General features: G+C 36.1%; 1 protein-coding gene and 1 pseudogene across 51 annotated transcripts in view; both read right to left on the bottom strand.

Annotated features, from left to right (window-relative positions):
• Window positions 1–18,479, bottom strand: part of LOC701504 (immunoglobulin kappa light chain) — a 676,887-nt gene that overhangs the window by 161,743 nt on the left and 496,665 nt on the right. For 3 of the 50 annotated variants that reach the window (XM_077959020.1, XM_077959023.1, XM_077959019.1), the window contains exons 1-2: window positions 4,945–5,113; window positions 4,390–4,699 (exon numbers count right to left, since the gene is read on the bottom strand). The exons of 43 other annotated variants lie outside the window; for them this stretch is intronic. In XM_077959020.1, coding sequence (XP_077815146.1) covers window positions 4,390–4,699; window positions 4,945–4,993 — 359 coding nt within the window. In that variant the 5' untranslated portion in view covers window positions 4,994–5,113. Of the gene's footprint in view, window positions 1–4,389; window positions 4,700–4,944; window positions 5,114–18,479 lie in introns of those variants that run through there. 4 more of the 50 variants (XM_077959022.1, XM_077959025.1, XM_077959021.1 and 1 more) reach the window with 2 other exon arrangements.
• Window positions 14,857–15,838, bottom strand: LOC700324 (protein IMPACT pseudogene; annotated as a pseudogene). Its single transcript, XR_013402653.1, has one exon. The product of XR_013402653.1 is annotated as a protein IMPACT pseudogene (transcript).

The raw sequence follows: 18,479 nt of genomic DNA, 5'->3' as shown, positions 1-18,479 counted from the left end.
ACTTTATTGCTGTCTTATTTTAGGAAATTGCCACAATCACCCCAATCATCAACAACCACCACCCTGATCAGCCAGTAGCCAACAACATTGAGACAAAACTCTCAACCAGCAAAAAGATTACTCACTGAAGCCTCAGATAGGTATTACTATTTTTTAGTAATGAAGTATTTTAAATTATGTACATTGTTTTTAAAACATAATGCTATTGCACACTTAATAGACTACAGTATAGTATAAATGTAACTTTTATATATACTCAGAAACCCAAAAGTTTGTGTGATTCACTTTATTGTGACAGTTGCTTTATTGCAGTGGTCTGGAACCAAACCTACAGGTATGTCTATATGTATATGCCTATATTTAAGACTTTATCAGATATATATAATCTGTTTAAGATACTCACACAAAAAGTTACATATTGATCAGCTAATGAAAATGTGACCAGAGGCTCACAGTAACATAAACCAGTACTACCACTAGGACCAATGGCTCAATATTTGTTAATTCAGCATTTGTGACTTTGCAGATATCTGTTGAAATACAATAAAATGTAACTGTATAGAGAGATAAAATTTATTTGTGCATAATGCATATTTTATTGTGTTACTTTGCCAAGGTTGTTTGTTACTAGTAGATTATATGTGTAGTGGTGGGAGACACATATTCCTTATCATTTAATATACATACAGGATTATATTTTCTGTAATTAAAATAATTTTACTTCTTTCTTTTATATATTGATGTATTTTATTTTTCATTTTTTTCTTGCTTGATTGCTTGACAAGAACATCCAGGGCAGTGTTGAATTGAGTAGCAAGAGTGAATATCCTTGCTTGTTTATAATATTAGAAGGAAAGCATTCTTTTAACTTTAAATATGATGTTAGCTGTAGGTTTTTCATATATATCCTTTGTAAGGCAAAGTAAGTTTCCTTCTGTTACTACTTTGTTGAGAGCTTTTGTCATAAAAGAGTTTTGAGCTTTATCAAATGGCTTTCTCCATTTATTGAGATGATTACAGTTTTTGTATTTATGTGACATATTACATTATTGATTTTCAGATGTCAATCTACCTTGCATTGTTTAATAAATCTCATTTTGATTATGGTGTATAATCATTTTTATATGCTACTGGATTCTATTTATTAATATCTTTTGAGAATGTTTTCACATGCATTAATAGGGGATATTGGTCTATGGTTTTCTTTTCTTAGACTATCTTTGTTTGATTTTGTTATTACGGTAATACTGGCTTCATAGAATAAGTTGGGAAGTATTCTTTTCTCCTCTGTTTACTGAAATAATTTATGGAAGATTGGTAATATTTATTCTTTAAATGCTTGAAGAATTCACCAGTGAAGCCATGTAGTCTCAACTTTTCTTTTTTCTTTTTTTTTTGAGACGGAGTTTCACTCTGTCGCCCAGGCTGGAGTGCAGTGACGTGATCTGGGCTCACTGCAACCTCCGCCTCCTGGGTTCATGCCATTCTCCTGCCCCAGCCTCCCGGTAGCTGGGACTACAGGCATCTACCACCAGGCCTAGATTTTTTTTTTTGTATTTTTAGTAGAGACAGGGTTTCACTGTATTAACCAGGATGGTCCCAATCTCCTGACCTCGTGATCTGCCTGCTTCGGCCTCCCAAGGTGCTGGGATTACAGGCATGAGCCACCGCACCGGGCCTCAGCTTTTCTTTATCGGAAATTTTTAAATTTCTTCTCTTGTTATAGTTCTACTCATATTTTCTATTTGTTTTTGAATTAGTTTTGGGCTATCTCATCTAAATTATCTAATTTAATAACATAATATTGTTTATCATATCCTCTTACAATATTTTTAAAGTTTCTGTAGGGTAGGCAGTTATATCCCTTATTTCAACCCTGATTTTAATAATCTTGGCCTTCTCTTTTGTTCTTCAAAAGTCATAAAGGATTTTCAATTTTGCCAGTCTTTCCAAATACACAACTTTTGGTTTCAATGATTTTCTGTCTTTTACTTCATGGATTTATACTCATTTTTTATTATTTTCTTCCATCTGCTTGCTGTGAATCTTGCTGGCTCCTCTTTTTCTAGTCTCTTAGGATAGAAACTATCCCATTGGTTTTTAGATATTCTTTCTTTCTTTACTAATACAGGTAATTACAGGCCAATATTTATACAATTATTTATTTATTTCAAATCGTCTACTCTATAGAGGAAACCTTCACCACTGCCTCACTCAGGAAGTAACAGGAGGAATGTGAGAAGCTGGGATGAAAACACTATTTTGAGGGATCTGTTTGTCTGATGCTGGTAAGAACATATTACCAGGGGAAGCTTCCTTATTTAATCCCCTTAGGGCAGGGGTCATTTGAGAGAAAGAGAATAAAAACAAACAAAACACTTAGGCAGTATGACAGCTTTAGTGGACAGTCCTAGGTGGGTTCCATGATACATAACCACTGGTGTTCATAAACAGTGTGATTCCCTCTTCTTGAGTCTGGGCAGAATTTGTGACTTCCTTCTAGCATATACAATATTGCAAAGCTGAAGGTACTTTGCAGATGCAATCAGGGTCCCGAATCAGTTGGGTTTGAGTTAATCATAAGGGAGATTATTCTGAGTGGATCTGACTTAATTAGGTCAAAGCCACTAAAAGAGGAACTGAACTCTTTTTGTTACCAAGAAATTCTCCTAGCTGGTTTGATTATTAGTAGCCCATGTGGCAGGAAACTTCAGATGTTCTCTAGGACCTTAGGGTGATCTCCATCCAACAGCCAGCAAAAAGCCAGGACCCTCAGCCTTAGAGTTACTATGAAAATAATTCTGTCAAGAACTTGAATGATCACAGAAGCAGACCCTTTAAGTCCCCAGGTGAGAATGCAGACTGGTCAACACCTTGACTATAGCCTGTGAAACCTTGAAGAGAGGACCCAGATAAGCTGTGCCCAGGCTCCTGACTCATAGAAACTGCGTGTGAATTATGAAAGTGTGTTAATTTAAGCCACTGAGTGTGTGATTATGATAATTTGCATGGCCAGTCAACTAATAATGAAATTTCAGATGTAGTGAGATAGGGTTACAAATTTAGAAACCAATGTAAATCTTATTAGACTGAAATGCTGCAAAAACCTATTTTGCCATAGTTTCTCTGCTTCCTTTGTGGAGGATGTAGAAGACTGAGAGAGGCCAAGGTAGGGATGGAGGGGCACAGGATCGCTAACTTTTTCATGATCGTACACTTGCATTTCTGGAGACCACTCTACCTGTAGTGTTAGAGCAATTAGAAAAGCAAAAAGAGAGATGAGAGAAAACCTTGACAATGGACGTGGAAAATATCATAGAAAAAGGACCTGTAATCCCAGCCCTTTGGGAGGCCGAGGCGGGTGAATCATGAGGTCAGGAGCTCATGACCAGGCTGCCCAACATGGTGAAACCCCATCTCTACTAAAAATATAAACAATTAGCTGGGCGTGGTGGCAGGCACCTGTAATCCCAGGTACTTGAGAGACTGATGCAAGAGAATCACTTGCACCTGGGAGGTGGAGGCTGACATGAGCCAAGATTGTGCCATTGCCCTCCAGCCTGGGTGACAGAGTGAGACCCTGGAAAAAAAAAAAAGAAAAAAGAAAAAGGACATGAACACTGCATGAGGAGTAAAAGACAAGTTATTAAACCTAGAGCTGAGAATCTAACTTTTGGGAAAGGCACAGAGACAGAGACATCTAAATTAAATAAGCAGAGATAACTACCTCACAATTGTTAGGTTTCTAAATAACTAGAAAAAAAAAATACAAAAAATTAGCCGGGCGCGGTGGCGGGCGCCTGTAGTCCCAGCTACTCGGGAGGCTGAGGCAGGAGAATGGCGTAAACCCGGGAGGCGGAGCTTGCAGTGAGCTGAGATCCGGCCACTGCACTCCAGCCCGGACGAAAGAGCCAGACTCCGTCTCAAAAAAAAAAAAAAAAAAAAAAAAAGAAAAGCCTTTTAATGTGGATTCAGCAAATAAAAGTGGAGAAAAGTCAAAATTCAGGTGAGAAGGTCACCTATATCTGAAAGATATGGCAATAATTTTGGTTATTCAGAGCATTTTAAAAAATGACTACAAAATTTTCTTAAAGTTTGAGATTTTTCTGTTGGTAAGGGTCTTTGACATAAAAACATACATTGAGAAGTAGAAAATTTCTGAGAGGTCCTGATGCAGTAAAGAAATTAATAAATTATAAAGCTGGTTGTAACACACACACGTGCACACACACAAACATCAATTTAAGGATTTTCTGATAGTTTGACCCTTTGTTCAAACAAGCCTATGACAGCAGGCTGATGGGCCTGGATAAAAAGCCACATCTGAGGGATTAGAGCCTCAGGGAGCAGCTGCCTGGGGAGGTTTTTGTTTAGACCTAAAGCACTGTGGGAGGAGAATTCTTACTCTGCAGACAGTAATAATCTGCAGCATCGTCAGCTTCCACAGGATTAATTGTGAGGGTGAAATCGGTCCCAGACCCACTGCCGCTGAACCTGGCTGGGACCCCAGTGTCTTTATTGGATGCTTGGTAAATCAGGAGTTTAGGAGGTTGTCCTGGTTTCTGCTGATACCAGTGAATGAGGTTTATTCCAAAGACACTGACACTCTCACTGGCTCTGCAGGTGATGGTGGCCCTCTGCCCTGGAGACACGGCCAAAGAGGCTGGAGACTGGGTCAGCACAATGTCCCCATTGCAGCCTGAAATGATAAAGAGAAATAAACTATATCAGATATACTGAGACTGTCCCCAGGTAGGCCCATGCATTGGTGACACTTGTAACCACAGTCATATGCAGCATCTTGAGTAACCAGAAAACACAAGATAACTGGGGAACTTACAAACTCCAATGAATGCCTTAAATCCAACAGCCAAGAACCCAACCAAGAACAAAAAACAATGGTGGCCACATGAGTTTGCCCAATGTTTCTCTATACCCCCTCACCTGGAGCACAGAGCAGGAGGATCCACAGGAAAGGAGCCCAGGACCCCATTTCTGAGAGCTGAACTAGAGGCTGCTCCTCAGGGCCCCTGACAAGCTGCCTTTAAGGATGCTCTAAGCAGCTTGGACTGTTGCCTAATGACCCAACATGCAAATCAGCTCAGAAAAGTTTGGGTTGGTGCTCAAAGGGGACACCTGCTCTTATTTCACCCAGTGGGAGTTGGGGCTAACAAAACATTTCCTAGGGTAGCTCAAGCATGTCCCAAGGGATTTTGTGACTTTTTCTATTGGATCTTTGCCTGCCAGTCTACTTGAGATACCATGTGGAGGAGAGTACTGGGGCTGCCCTGCCATTTGGATATGTTATTTCAGAAATACTTTTGATTATTCAAAATTACAATTTTCTATCATTATCAATAATCATGCATTTTAAATTGTTATCATTGTGAGACAGAGAAAGCAAGTTGGGTGGCTTTTATGAAACTGGTTCATATGGGAAGGGGAAGTTTGTTCCACTGAGTGAGTGGTATTTAAAACAAGTCTATAAATGTTATCATGATCTGGAAAGGATGAGGGGAGTGAGTATGAAACCTTGATGAAGACTGGAAAACTAAACTAATCAAGGAACTTGCCTCAGTGTGGACAAGGCAGGGTCTCTCCATCTGCTTAGTCCTGAAACCAATGCTCTATTCACCAGAGTCCCTCAGGGGCAGAAGAGTCATTGTAGTGGATCCTATTCAGAGTGGAGAATAACCATCCCCCAATTCCTGCTGGTTCCATCTGCCTTGCCACTGGAAACTGAGAGCTAAGGAACTCCATCTCCTCCTACAGCAAGAGAGGGTGTCCACACCAGTCAGCTGGCACTCTCACCCCCCAATAGGTGAAGGTTTTCCCCCACCAAAACCAGTCTAAAATGTCTGGAAGAGGGAACTGCATCTTCAAAAGTGCGGACACCAACAAAAGGCTACAAGGAACTTGAAAAGCCAGGGAGCATGATGCCAATCATCAGTTCTCCATGAGCTCCACTCCAGGATTCTATTCTGTTACTTGTGATGGAGTTCAGGGCCAAAGAGGTCCCTCTACACTGCTTCCAACTGTGCACTTGAGTCCCTGATTACTCAGTTCTATTTTTCATTGATATTAACATGCATATTAGCTCTACTTGACCAAAAGTTTTCTTTTATCACTCTGAGGGTTGTTTTTATGTTTTTAAAATTTTATTTTATTTTATTTAGACTAAAATAAATTAGTGGTTTCCCAAAGGATCTAGGTAGAATTACAATAATGGTTTTTCTACACCTTAAATCTACATTTTTATAAACAGTTGAAAATGAACACCTGAGAATTCCAGCTACACCTTAGGGCAAAGGAGATGAAGAGTGGGAACTTAGATTAGTGTGGTGAGTTTGAGTGGAAAATTCTGTAACCCTCTTGTTTTTCCTAAATAATTAAATTAGGCTTACCTAGCTCTATTCCCCTAGAAGAAAGTAGGAATAATGGAATTTGAGTATTCCTTGAAGAAACAAAGAACATTTTCAAGAAATTTAAGAAGTTTTCATACTTCAACCTTTCAGATGTCTAGTAGATATCTCTGGAAAACAGGGCAAGCATCAATTTGTGGATTGAAAAGAAAGATAAAATATTTCAGAGGAGCCGGTATGCCATGAGGAAAGTCCTGAAAAAATTCAGCTGAACCCTTGGCACTTTTGTGCCATGATTAGGGTTGGGACAATCCTTGAGCTTTTCCCCCTCCTACAACTCTGGGTGGAGGAGGACAGAAACAGAGGTAGGAAGTAAAAGGCAGACGATTGGGGCGAAATTTGCATTTTTTTTTTTTTTAGGCCGCCAAGAGGACTGATCATTAAGAAGCCTGTAGAAAATAGAGACAAACTTGACCAATTTAAATTGTCCACTGTCCTGTCCTCTGTCTTCTACTCTTTCTCCAGCAACCAAGCGATAAAAAAGACCTACTAAACACAACCTGCAAAGACACAGTCCTCAGACTCAGTTCTGAGGTGGAGGTAGGTAAGGTAATGATAAAATGCACCCACATGTGTTTGGAGCGATCAAGAAATAATGAACTATACCATATTTTGGCAAATAGAAGACTTGGATAAAGCAACCCCATCAAGGATAAGTAATTTGAAGTGAAATAATACTGAAAAGTTACAAATTTACCATGGGAGAGGGCTATAGGACTGACAAAAATACATAGCAAGTAAATAATACATTAGATAACTCCTCTGAAAATGATGTACTCTAGTAAAACAAAAGCATTTTCTCCAGCAAATGATTGTAAAATTAGAAGACACACCAAAAAAAAAGCACTTAAATTTATTTTCAAGGATGAGATAATTAGCAAGAAAATAATAGGTAAAATAAACGTGTCTGGCTACAGGTACAGGATTTAAAAAGTAAAGCAGAACTAGTTATTATAACATAGAAAAAGTATAATCAGGTAAAGAAATAAATGGAGTCAAAGACACATAAGGTAAGCTTAGTAAAGGAATAAAGTTCAGAATAAAAGGCAAAAAAATCAATTACAGATAATTATAGAAAGGACAGAAAACAGGCACCCAATATACATGGATAGTTGATGTGTTTTAATTATAGAATTTAATAAAATAACATATGAAATAAAATGTAATAACATAATGACCAGAATGTTAATATGTTTAAGTGAAGATATGTTAAAACACCCCACCATAACATATATATGAATTACATATTTATTAAATACATAAATATTAAAAGATACATCTATAAAAATTATATAACAAAGAATTTATATGAATATATATCTGACTTGGTATTTAAAGAGACTATTTGTAAGCCAGAAGAAAAAGGAATTCTAAAAGAAACAAAAAATAAATATATAAAGAAAGCAACAGAAACCTAATATAAAGTTTCTAAGTAGAAGTTTTAAATCAATGTCAAACATAAAATTATACACTGAAGAAAATCAATACATATAAAAATAAAAATAGACTATAACAAAGACATCTCACAAAATGATAAAGAAAGCAAATTTAAATTAGAAAAATAATCCATAAAATGAAAAATTAATAAATTACACCTCACCTAAATTGAAGTTTTTGATCTGAAAAGAAATCTCTCTTAAAGGGTTGTAATAAATTGAAAGTGGACTTAAGCAATTTAGCAAATGAACTCTTGAGCAATTATCTCAGAGAAATAAAACATTATTATACAGAAACTTGTACACAAATGTTCACAGAAGCTTTATTTATAGTAGCTAAATCAAGGAAATTACCCAAATGTCTTTCAGTAAGTAAACAGTTAAATAAACTGGGGTCATCATATCATAGAATACATTCAGAAATAAAAAGCAATAAACTATTGCTATACCCAACTTTGATGAGCCTCAAGGGTATTATATTCAGCGAAATAAGCCAATCTCGAAATGGTACTTATGGTATGATGTCTTCTACGTGGTGTTTGCCAAGGGTTAAGGATGGGGTAGAGAAGGTGAGGGTGGCTGTAAAAGGGTAACACCAGGAGTCTTGTGGTGATGATTTAGCTGAGTTTCTTGATTACAGTGGTGGTTATAGAAGGCCACATACATGATTCATTCACATCGAGCTACACACACATAAACACAATCACATAAACAAACAAAAATTGTGTGCATGTGTAACTTGTGAAAACTGAATAAGTTCTATGGATGACACCAATGTTAATTTCCTGTCTTTGGTATTGTACTATGAAAGATGTCAAAATTGGAGGAAATTGAATGAAGATGCATGAGACTTCTGTATATTTCTTTGCAACTTCCCGTGAACCTGTAACTATGTAAAAACAAAAAGTAAAAAAAAAAAAACCATAAGCTTTATTACTTGAAAACCTTGAAAAAAAATGAATTGCCCTTTTCCATGAAATAATTGGCAAAATCTTAAAGCCTTATGCCTCCCTCTGCTGGTGGGAATGGAGGGGGATGGAAAAGCCCTTACTTTGGTGGCTGCAATGTGGATTTCTACAGACTTTCCTAAGTAATCTCTGCTCACTATTGGAGTGAAATTTAGAATATGTATACTTGTTAACCCAAACTTACTACTAAGAAAATTGCCTATAGAAATAAAAACTCCATATTGTCTAAGGAAACATCTGAATGCCTATCAGTAAGAGATGGCTAAATAAATTGTGCTATTTTCATATTATGAAAAGTCATACAAGTTTTGAAAGCGTTAATTTCAAACAATTGATCTGTTTATTATACAATATCAAGTGTAAAAGCAGAAATGCAAAATGTGTTTTATAACACATAATCCAATGTTTGAGAACCTACAATAATAACGACAGAACTATAGCATACACAATATAGCAATTTTTTTCATATATTAAATATGATTCACATTTCTTGGGGTGACTATAGTTTTCTCACTAATAGAAGCACAGTAAGTTGATTGAACCAAAAATCATGATACAATTGTATAGGGCGGAAGTCAGAGCACTGGTTCTTAAGCTCAACTCTAGGGAGAAACTATTTAACCAGCCTAATATGCTACATACAGTTTTATTATTGTCTAACTGACTAGAGAAAGAGAAATAGTCAACCCCATCCAGCTCTAGATCCTGTGCCACCTACATGGTGGAGAAAGAAGCAGAGACACTTGTGATGTTAACAGTCCACAGACATAAGCTCACTAAAGCACTGAACCCTAAGCATAGGAGTATAGAATGCTTCTCTTCCCCTATATCTTACCCCCATATTATTAAAGGCCTATTTCTAGCACTTCCCTTCACTCAATATATTTTATCTGGCTATCAAGTAAAAATTATAAGGCATAATAAAAGACAAAAAGACACGGTTTGAAGAGATCAAGCAAGCGTCGAAACCAGACATGGCAGGGATGTTGTAATTTTTAAAAGAGGAGAAATGTAAACTGAAAGATGAAGATCCCAAGAAAAAGCAAAAAAAAAAAAAAAATGCTAGAGATGAAAAAACAAAACAGAACACTGTAACAGAAAGGACTGGGTATGGCTGAGAAAAAAAGAGTCTGATTTTGAGAGTATATTGACAGAAGTCTCCAAAAATGAAAAGAAAAGAGAACAAAGACTGAAAACCAAAGGCCCAAGAACTGTGAGACAGATACAAAAGGTGTTACATTGTTTAACCCTTTTTCTCTTTAGAAAAAAAAGTACACTTTTCTACCGGCATTCATGTGATTTTACATGAACACATTCTTTGTGGATGAAGCAAATCTGACTGATTTTCAATGTGAAATAAAATATAAAATCTATTCTTGGAATTATTTCTAAACAGAACTTGTCTCTAATCCTAATATAACAGAAATGTATATGATAATCAGTATTTAATAATTTTTTGTGTGGTAAATTTCAAAAATTTATGTTTCAAGAACAACATAAAGTGGAATATCACATTCCACACAAAAATATCACATTTCTCTTCAGGTTGTCTCGCTAGGCTTGTCTTTGTACAAGCAGCAAACTTTGCAGCGACCTGTTGGATTTCGTTTGCCTGATGTTGGTGGTATGCTCTTGGGGAAAGGTATTCCATACAGGTGAAGAGGTATGATATCATCAGAGCAAGGGTGAGCTGGAAGACTTTGCTGCCCTGGCTTGTGATGCTTTAACAGTATTTTTTCAATCCATGTCAGTCTGAAGTTTACATGGCTAATCGTGTGCTCAGGATTATCCTTCTTGAACAGGATGTAGAGGTTCAGTCAGCACTGTAATGTTTAGAAGGTAGTGAAATACTTGCTTAGACCAAATCTTGTGCTTTCTGAAGAAGTGAGCATCAAATCATCTGAGTCCACTGCTCCCATCTTCTCATTAGGGTCCACAATGACATATGGCTTTTTAGTTTTCTTTCCATTTCTGTTGTCTGCTTCAATCACAGTATCATTGTGGAATGTTGGTCACATTCTCACTTTCTTCTTGAGGTAAACACCGTAGTTGCAAGTGCTGCCAGCAAGTACTCTTGGGCAAAAGGCAAATAGGTTAACGAACACGAAGAAAAAGGAGGAGGACGGGGTGGAGGGGTGATAAAGGAAACAGTACTGGCTAAAAATATTTCTAAATTAATGTCAGACATCGAACCACAGATCCAGGAAGATCAGGAAACACTAAGCAGTATAAATGCCAAAATAAGCAAACAAGCAAAACAAACAAAGAAACAAAACAAAAACAAAAACAAAAAACACTTGAGCATATAATTTTTAAACTATAGGAAGTCAAAAACAAAGAAAAAGTATTGAAAAGAGAGAGAGAAAGAGCATGAACATAAGAGAAACAAACCTTTTGTATAGAGGAGCAAATGTAAATATTGTATCCAACTTCTGTGAAACAGGAAGGATTCTTCACTTCAATGCAAGCAAGAGGAGAGGAGAGTGACGTGTTTTGTGCTGAGAGCAGAAAACCACCAACCTAGGATTCTGTTTTCTATGAAATCATCCTTCAAAAGGAAATGATAAATGATGGCTTTCTCAGACAAACAAAAATTTGGAAAATTTGTTGCCAGTAAACATGCTTTGTAACAAACAGAAAAAGAAAAGTTCTTTTGAGAGAAGGAATATAGTATAGGTCAGAAATTTGAATTTGCATAAAAGAAGAGCATCAAGAAGAAATAAGTGAAGGAAAAATTAAGGAATATATTTTTCTTATTCTTAACTGATATAAATTTTTTTCAAAATAATAGTAATGTGATTATTATGCATGCTGATGTATACATTTACATATATAAATACATATACACATATATGCATACTTATTTATACTTACATATAAGTGAAATGAATGACAATAATGCAACAAATGGAAAAAATTAGGAATACTTTGTTATTATCAGGTACTCACATGACCTATGAAATGTTATAGGAGTATTTGAAAGTGGGCTTGGATTAGTTGTAAATGTATCTTGAAAACTTCAGAACAACACTAAAAGTGGTGAAAAAATCTAATATGCTAATAAAAGAGAGAAAATAGAAATGTATAAGATGCTAAATTAAAACCATAAAAAGGCAGAAACAAGTAGAAGATAAAAATAGAAAAAAAAAACCCAAGGACAATAAATAGAAAACAGTGAAAATATGGTAGACATTAATCCAAGGCATCAATAATTAGTTGGAGCATCAAGTGTCTAAATGTACAAGTTAAAAGACATATTATTAGAGTATAACAAAAAGTAAGATTCAACTCTATGGTGTCTATAAGAAATCTAAATATAATATTAAGGCACATATAGATTGAAAAGTACATGAATGGAGAAAGATATACCATGCTAATATTAATCAAAAGAAACCACAAGTAACTATATTAATTTCAGAAAAGAAGATCTCAAAGCAAGGAAAGTGATCATGGACAGAAAGAGCATTACATATGAAAAAGGGGCAAATTCTTCAAGAAGACAAAGCAATGCTTAACGTATGTGAGCTTAACAACAGACTGTCAAAATAAATGAGGCAAAAACTGATAGAACTACAAGAAGATACAGCTGAGCCCATGATTATAGTTAAAGGCTTCAACACTTCGCTATCATAAATAGATAGATTCAGGGGGCAGAAAACCCATAAAAACAGTCAAACTCAACAACACTATCAATGAGCTATGTATAATTGCCATCTGTACACTGTTTTGTACAAACACATATTTTTTCAAGATCACATGGAATATTCTCTGTGACAGACTTAATTCTGGGTCATAAAACACACAGTAACATATTTAAAAAAAAATAGAAATCACTCAGTGCCTTCTCTCAAACCACAATGGGATTAAAATATAAATCAATACCAAAATGCAGACAATACCCAAATATGTGGAGATTAAACAGCACACTTCCAAATAACAAAAGAGTCAAAGAAGAAATCTCAGGAGAAATTTTAGAAGATTTTGATCTAAATAGAAATAAAAACATGACTCATCAATATTTGTGGAATACAGCAAAAGGAGGTGCTGAGAGGGAAATTTATATTATCAAATGTATAAATAAGAAAGAAGAAAAATCTAAAATCAGCAATCTAAGCTTTCACTGTATGAAATTAGAAAAAGAAGATCAAATTAAATCTAAATTAGGCAGAAGAAAGGAAATAAATATTAAAGCAGATATAAAAAAATTGAAAACAGGAAGTCAACAGAAAAAAAACATTGAAAGCTAATACTATGAAAATACAAATAATATTGGTAAGTCTGAAGCCAAGCTAAGGAAACACAGAAAGCACACACATTACTAATAGCAGAACTGAAAGAGGGGATATCACTACAGATCCCACGAAGCTTAAAAGTATGTTATAGTAATATTATAAACAATGCTATGACCCAAACTTAATAACTTTGATGAAATGGACAAAGTCTTTGAAAGAAGGAATCTACCAAAACTAACTAAAAGAAATAGACAGTATAAACTGGCATACAAATATTTTACATATTTAATAAATTGAATAAATAACTAACAACCTTTATAAAAAATAAAGCACCAGATTCAGATGGATTCAATGGTGAATTCTATCAAATATTTAAGGCACAAATTCTTCAAATTCTCAGTCTATTTCACAAGATAGAAGCAAAGGGCATACTTCCTAAGTCATTCTGTGATGGAAATACTAGTCTACTAACAGAACCAGGCAAAGACGTTACAAGAAAATAGAACTACAAATATTTCTCATGAACATAGATGCAAAAATCTTCCACAAAGTATTAGCAAATTGACTACAACAATGTATAAAAAACACTGTACAATATAGTATGCCAAGTTGGATTTATGGTATGAAATCCATACCAGGTATGAAAGGCTGATTCAGTAGTTAAAAATTAATTGATTTAATCCAGTGTCAATTCTTGTGTATCCAACACAATTGAGCATCCAGAGAATGGAATATTATTCATTGCCTAAAATAAACAAGCTATCAAACCATGAAAGAACACGGAGGAAATTTAAATACATATCACTAAGTGGAAAAGTCAATCTGAAAAGACTGCATATTATATTATTTCAACTATATGATATTCTGTAAAAGACAAAACCATACAGACAGTGAAAGGATCAGTGGTAGTTAGGGATTTGGGAGGGTGGGGGATGAATGGGGGAGGTGAACAATTTTTAGGGCAGTGAAACTGTTATGTCTGATACTACAAAGATGGATATTTCTTATTATACTTTTTTTTTTTTTTGGAGTGGAAGGAGACTACTGACACTCCATATTTATTGCTTACATTACAAGAATTAAACAAAAAAAGCAGAGACTAGAAAATCACTTTCTGAAATTTCACAATCACCAATTTGCAACAGAAATTGAGGCATAATATTTATGCTAACAAATATGTTGGATGAATTATCACCTCAGCACATAACTGCAGATGGATACTCCTGGATTTTCACTTAATCCGTTAATCAATGATGAACACTATAAAATGAAAGGTGACATACTTGTGAACTAAAATCACAAGAAGAAACTCTCCAAGATCAATCTTAAATGAGCTGCTATTCCAGTAAGCCATAAAGAGCAGTAACAGGCAATATTCATTTAACAGTACGAGAATCTCGATGACAAGAAATCAGGTATTTATATTCCTCTAGAGACATTTCTTCTCCACCTAACAAAGGCACTTGACATGCACTGAAATGGATAGTTAATTCAGGTACCGCCCTGGGCAACTGTTACCCTCCTAAAATTAGATGAAGTGGTGATTAAGTTCCAATTAGTTCTCCCAAATAAGCCTGAAACACACATGAATAGATCATAAGTTCTTTATTTTTGGCAGATGATATAACCAAAGAAGAAAAGTTAATGTTGGTATCCATGCTGAATTGGCTGACTTGAGCAGTCAAGGATACTCTCTCTGCACAATATATTCCTTGATGACTATGTAATGTATATATGATTATAGGCAAATTAACCTTTCCTATAGTTTCAGGTATTAATATTCATTCTTCTACTTGTCTTTTCTTACTTTTTGTTCTTTCCCAAAACCTTAGATGACTCCTCAGGTGAATTTGTGTAGTTCTTTTCCACTAGTATGTTTCTGGCACAGTTGTTGATATGTTTAAAGCGATCTGGTCCTAGCAGAATCCCTCCATACCAGCGTGATACTACCACCATGACATTCTTCACATTCAAAATCTCCATGAGATGAAGAGACGCCCACCAGCTGCTGTTTCCCCATAATCCTCACAATCCTGTAAGAAAGTCTGTTTATCCTCACAATATATTCTGTAGGCAGAGATGTTGTGGGTGGCACTAGCTATTTTCTTATTCTCATACAATTTGGAAGGAACCATTTTCACCTGTTTGGGACAAACTACTGGAGCCAAGTGTGCCTGAAAAGTACTTCTTTGGTCTGTAATAGGAATGCCATGATCAATCGGAGGTAATTCTTCTATTTCTACTTCTGTCCGAGTTTCACTGATATCAAAATCCAGTGCTTTAACCGAACCTTCTGGCTGACGTGCTAAAATGAGATCATCTTCACATTCAACCTCTTCCTCTTCAGTTTTCTTCTTTACATCTGGGCCTGGTTCTGTCGTCTGAGATGTTTGTATTAGAACATCTCTTATTTTCTCCACCCACAGGTAAAGAATACTTTCACCAATATTCTGTATATATATTTCCTCGAGGCTATTTGATAAATCCGCGCATTCTAGCCCTTTAAGCCAAGGAGCATACAACTGGTAGATAAGTGGAGCTGTACCTGAGTATTCATTCGGCAGCATCATCTGCAAGCAAAGCGTCCATTTGGGGTCATCTATATCGTCGCTAATTCTAATACAAAATATTTTGGCACAGTCGTCAATGACACACCATTCCTCGCCATAAATGGCTGCCATTGCTTCAATTTCCTCATTCTGCCTCTGGTCGCTGCCTGCGTCTCCCTCAGCCATGTGGCCCAGGGACCCGCCCTGCAGCCGCCGCCTGCCGGTCCGGAGCGAGGGGGCGGGGCGCTGCGGCTGAGAGCCGAGAGCTGGCTGCGGCGCGGCCGGACCGGAACCGCAACTCGTATACATTTTTCAAAACCTATAACATGTACGACATCATAAGTGAACCCTAATTTAAACTAAGGAACCCTAATCTAAACTCTGGGTGATAATGTTGTGTCAATGTAGGTTCACTATGGTGGGGAATGTTGATAACTGGGGAGGTTTTGCCCGTGTCAGAGAAAGATACGAGAATCCACATCTTCCAAAACTACTCTAAAAATGAGCTCTTTAAAAATATAACTTCTTAAAAAATAATTAGTTATTTCCACTATCTAATATAGCAACTTGAATTGTGGGAAAATGAGTAACAGTGAGAGATTTGTCACGTTTTCTTTTATTATAAATCAATTATTAAAAATATTATTCTTACAAAATAATCCTTTTTGAATTTCAGAGTATTGCTATTACCAGTAAAAATTAATGATAAACCTTTAAAAAGTCTGCCTTGTAATTGGTTATTTTATCTCAAAATCTGTCGCCCTTAAGTATCCAGAACACGTAAAATTTTGTAAGAATTCTTTCATCAGAAAAAGACTTTGAAATTTTCTCATACTGTCAATAGACTAGGAGTATAATATTCTTAATTCTAAACGGGAATCTCCCCCTTCTGTATATTAATACACCATGCCAAAACGTTGACAACAGCAGCAAAGTGGATCACTCCACACTGGACAAAGATAAGAATTGATAAAATTTGTAAGAACAGCCTACGTTTAGATCCAGGTGGGAAGCAGGCCACTGTGGGTCTCCGGTCTTGGCCACATTCAACTACATGAGGACAGACTTATATAGATCTGTTTTCTTGTAGTTCAACTTCCTTGTCAAATTCTGTTTGGGGGTCCATAAGTGTAAAAGCACATTTTTTATATATATATGTGTGTGTGTGTGTGTGTTTGTGTGTATATATGTAATAATATATATTACATGAAATCAACCAGAATTGTGTTTTAACTTCTTTGTTTTATTTCCAATGAACAACAATCAAAAACATTAAAGTAAGACATAATAGGTGAATGAATTGTTTGGTGGTCACTCTTACTTATAACGAAATAATAATGAGACAATATCTTCATTAAGAAAGTGGAAATGGTGACTTTCTGCCTTAAGGGAGCAGGGGACTCCGGGTTGTAAACTTCCCCTCTGTCTTGATCTTTCTTGTGCAGGAGTTTTATATATATATCATATATATAATGTATACATGATATATATATGTTTTATATATATATGACTTGGGAAAGAAGAGTTTTGGCAGTGGAATTTTTTGTGTCCATTAAGCTGGATTCAGTGTTGGTAGGGTGGAGTGTGATCCTATTTGTAGGAGATTTGGGGGCTTATCAAGGAAAAAGAGGTGACCACAGAGTGGCAGTAACACACGCATTTATTGGGTGAAACTTTGAGGGGCTCACAGGGACAAGTCCATCACAGCAGGAGTCTTTGCAGAGGTGAAGGTGCCAGGTTGCTATTCAGAAAGGAAGGGAAATGAGAAAACACGTGAGGAAAGGGACGCTGGCGAAGGGGGCTTGTGTGTCTAGGTGATGTCACACAGCAGCACGATGGGGACACCCTGGGTCAGAAAGCTCCAGAGGACAGTTGCAGTTTGGGGATTTTATTGCCTGGATCTTACCTTATTTATTGGCAGCAGGTGAGGTTTCCTGGCATATACAAAGCAAGCAGTGTCTAAATGGCAAAAAAATAAAATTTGAGGGCTATTTTTGAAATAATTAGTTGTGTAAAATTTGAACTTGATGGTAGTAGTTTTAAAATAAACCTGCAGTTTAGCAATACACAACTTCGAGGGCAGTAAACAGAGCTTTGATTCATTTATATATCGCTGTTGCACATCCTGTAGTCTTTGTGCTGTAGACTGTATCAACCTAAACTCTCCAAACCCATAATGCTTTGCACTAGAATACATACCCATGTGTGTGTTTCCTTCCCATACCCAAATGGAGGCTCCTTATAGCATTGATTGTGGTGAAGGATTCATGGGTGTGTACTAATCTTCAAACTCGTGAAACTGTGTACATTAAATATGTACAGTATTTTTTTTTGTATGTCAATTATCTCAATAAAATGGTTTTTAAAATCTCAACCAGCAGAGATTTTTAGCCTAGTCCCAAATGCAGATTGTCTAGAGTGGATTCCTGGCTTCAAGGCACTTGTAATGAAAGCTGGTTGTCTTTTCTAAATAACTATAAATTGTCACCCGGAAGAAGTAAAATTCATGGCTAACCATTCTGTGTTACAGGTTCAGAGAAGGCTCTGTGGGCGTGTTTATCCTCCAAATTTATATATTCTCTCTAAACACTGGGAGACATTAGTATGTTTACATGTCTGACTTCTCTGCGTCGTCAAGACCCCATTTTTGATCTACCTAATATGAATTTGTATCCAAATGTTTAAATTCTTTTTCTTTCCTTTTACTTAAAGTAAATACTAAAAAAATCCTGCAGAGGTACTCAACCGAACCATAAAAATGAATTTGAGAATCATGTGTTGGAGATGAAGGCTTTTTATCTGTAAATGTTAAACTTTCTGCTGAGCCCGACTCATCCACAGACTAACTGGATAAAGTGAGACAATAATTCCA

Source organism: Macaca mulatta, chromosome 13 (genome assembly GCF_049350105.2).
Source record: "Macaca mulatta isolate MMU2019108-1 chromosome 13, T2T-MMU8v2.0, whole genome shotgun sequence".
Lineage (NCBI taxonomy): Eukaryota > Metazoa > Chordata > Mammalia > Primates > Cercopithecidae > Macaca > Macaca mulatta.
Note: the sequence above shows the minus strand (reverse complement) of the source record. Positions and strands in the feature narration are given on the sequence as shown.